The 2,172-nt window shown below is 40.4% G+C and overlaps 1 protein-coding gene across 1 annotated transcript; it reads left to right on the forward strand.

The window, feature by feature from the left end:
* The first annotated feature begins 347 nt into the window (after positions 1-347).
* Positions 348-1,539, forward strand: LOC119429814 (DNA polymerase theta). The gene is made up of 4 exons (XM_037697359.1): positions 348-631; positions 732-860; positions 1,431-1,489; positions 1,533-1,539. Exons 1-4 carry the CDS (start codon positions 542-544, stop codon positions 1,537-1,539), a joined length of 285 nt encoding a protein of 94 aa, XP_037553287.1. The 5' UTR covers positions 348-541.
* The last annotated feature ends 633 nt before the right edge of the window (positions 1,540-2,172 follow it).

Consider the following 2,172-nt stretch of genomic DNA (forward strand, 5'->3'; position numbering starts at 1 on the left):
CACTGCCATATATTTATGTATACCAGCCACCCCTATCATTTAAAGAAACTATGCTTTCTATTTTTTATATTGATTGAAATCAGTTTCCTCAAATGACTGGGGTGGCCAAAGATTTATCTATGGCTGCCAAGGCCACCATCGGCCACCCCCTGGCTCTGCCACTGCACCTTGTGGTGGATAATATTGCTTCCTCCACTTGCCAGGATTGATGCTCACTGCCTCAGACAAGAAAGAAAAACTCCCTCTGTTCTTCTCCATGGTGTAACGCCTGCCCACTTGAATATCTCACTCCAAAAACATTAAAGTTTACTTACATCCCCTGCTCACTTCCCGTCCAGAAAAACACTCATCTCAAAAAGTACAAACATTCACTGTTCAAATCCTTCAATGTACTGTACTGCTTGTGGACTGTTTTTGGAGTGTTGAATGTTTCTGTCAGATTTATTGAGGAATATAGAGATGCCCTCCCAGGTTTGTCTGGCCCTGTTGGAGCTGAAATGAGTTGGTTTCAGTGTGGACGAGTGCGAGAGACAAAAACGTGATGCAAGCCAAACTTTCAGCGTTGGAGTCAGAAGCTTACAGCCTGGCAGGACACACCTTCTCCCTCACCAGCGTCGATGACGTAGTGCAGGTCAGACGCTGTTTTTCTGTGCCGCAGCCATGTTTTTGTCTTGACTGTAATTCCATCAGGGTATGATAATAACTCATTTTGATTCATGCTCACACTGTAGGTGTTGTTCTTGGAGCTTCATTTACCTCCTAATGGTGATGCAGGTGGACCAAGGAGTAAGAAGACTCTGGGTTACACCAGGAGAGGTGGAGGCAGAGCACGCCTTGGGAAGCACTTCAGCACCACCAAGGTGTGACCAAACAACCTTTATACTAAGTTGTTCTTTCTTCTTGCAAAACTTATAACGTTTTATAATTCAGAAAGGAAAGTTTATTCATACAGCATAATTATTGCACACCACCTCGCTGGATGTACGTCTACAAGTGAATAACTTTTGTAGTCAACCAAATTCAAAATGGCTTCTAGCAAACACAAAAATGGCTGTAAATCAGTAAATTGTACAGATATTAAGCTAAAATATGATGTGGTTATAGCTGAGAGTCAACCCCATCACGCAATTTGACATAAAAACGTGCAAAATCTTTGCTTAACACTTGGTCGTGCAAGGAGCAGGCGGTATGCATTTCTTCAAAGAATGCTTGTTTATTCAGGTGAGTCATAGTCCAATATGTAAAACTAGAATATAAAAGTATAAAAGTAAGTAGGTTGAATGAATGATTGAATCTGTGATGATTTAGATTATATGCATTATTTTAGCAGTGCATAGAGAATATGTTTCATAGTGTTTTGAGTATCTAACAACTTCAAACTAAAAATCTCAGCAACTTCTAAGATCTGAGAGGTTTATGTTCCACCTCAGGATGTTCTGGAGAAACTCCGCCCCCTGCACCCTTTGCCAGATGTGATTCTAGAGTGGAGGCAGATCAATAACACCCTGACTAAGGTGGTCTTCCCCCTGCAGAGGGTGAAACGGCATCATTCTACACTGAAGATGGACAGAATATATCCAGTCGCCCAGACCCACACAACCACCGGTAAAACACACAGAAAGATCTCGGACTGTGTAGATGTTTTGTGAAATGCTGTTTTGTTTGAAGTACATAAACAAGAATGGGTGTAGCCCATTATGTCCTGTTTTTTTATATTTTCAGGTAGAGTGAGCTTTACTGAACCAAACATACAGAATGTCCCCAAAGATTTTGAGGTTTACATGCCCACAGTGATAAGTGAAAGCCCACCCTCACAAAATGCCTTCCAGGTGACTCGTAAATCAAGGTAGGTACCTGTCGGTACAAATATTCCTGCTTTTAAAGACTTTGTTGTTTTTTTACTTTTTATTTTTCATTTTTAAAACATATTTGGGCATATAACAGAAAGGTAAACAAACAAATAAGTAGAAAAGAATAAAGAAAACCTAGAAACAAGTATACCTGAGGGAGTTTCACAGGTACATATCATTTCTTACAAAACATTGTCGTCTGTCACAGAGTGTGAACAATCGTCCCATTTTTTCCAGTATTTTCCCCCCTGTGCTGTTGTACACGGAGAGAATAAGTCATAAGTTCCATTGATCTTATCTGCTCGATAATTTGTATCACTAG

The sequence above is a fragment of the Nematolebias whitei genome, unplaced genomic scaffold, assembly GCF_014905685.2.
Source record: "Nematolebias whitei isolate Nwh7 unplaced genomic scaffold, NemWhi1 Nwh_scaf_8090, whole genome shotgun sequence".
Classification (NCBI taxonomy): domain Eukaryota; kingdom Metazoa; phylum Chordata; class Actinopteri; order Cyprinodontiformes; family Rivulidae; genus Nematolebias; species Nematolebias whitei.

What these genes read in the sequence shown, in the direction of transcription:
- LOC119429814 (XM_037697359.1), top strand. Translation starts at nt 542, where the DNA reads ATGCAAGCCAAACTTTCAGCGTTGGAGTCAGAAGCTTACAGCCTGGCA. An exon ending in GCGTCGATGACGTAGTGCAG is followed by an intron (nt 632 to 731) that starts GTCAGACGCTGT and finishes CTCACACTGTAG; the next exon opens with GTGTTGTTCTTGGAGCTTCA. An exon ending in AGCACTTCAGCACCACCAAG is followed by an intron (nt 861 to 1,430) that starts GTGTGACCAAAC and finishes GTTCCACCTCAG; the next exon opens with GATGTTCTGGAGAAACTCCG.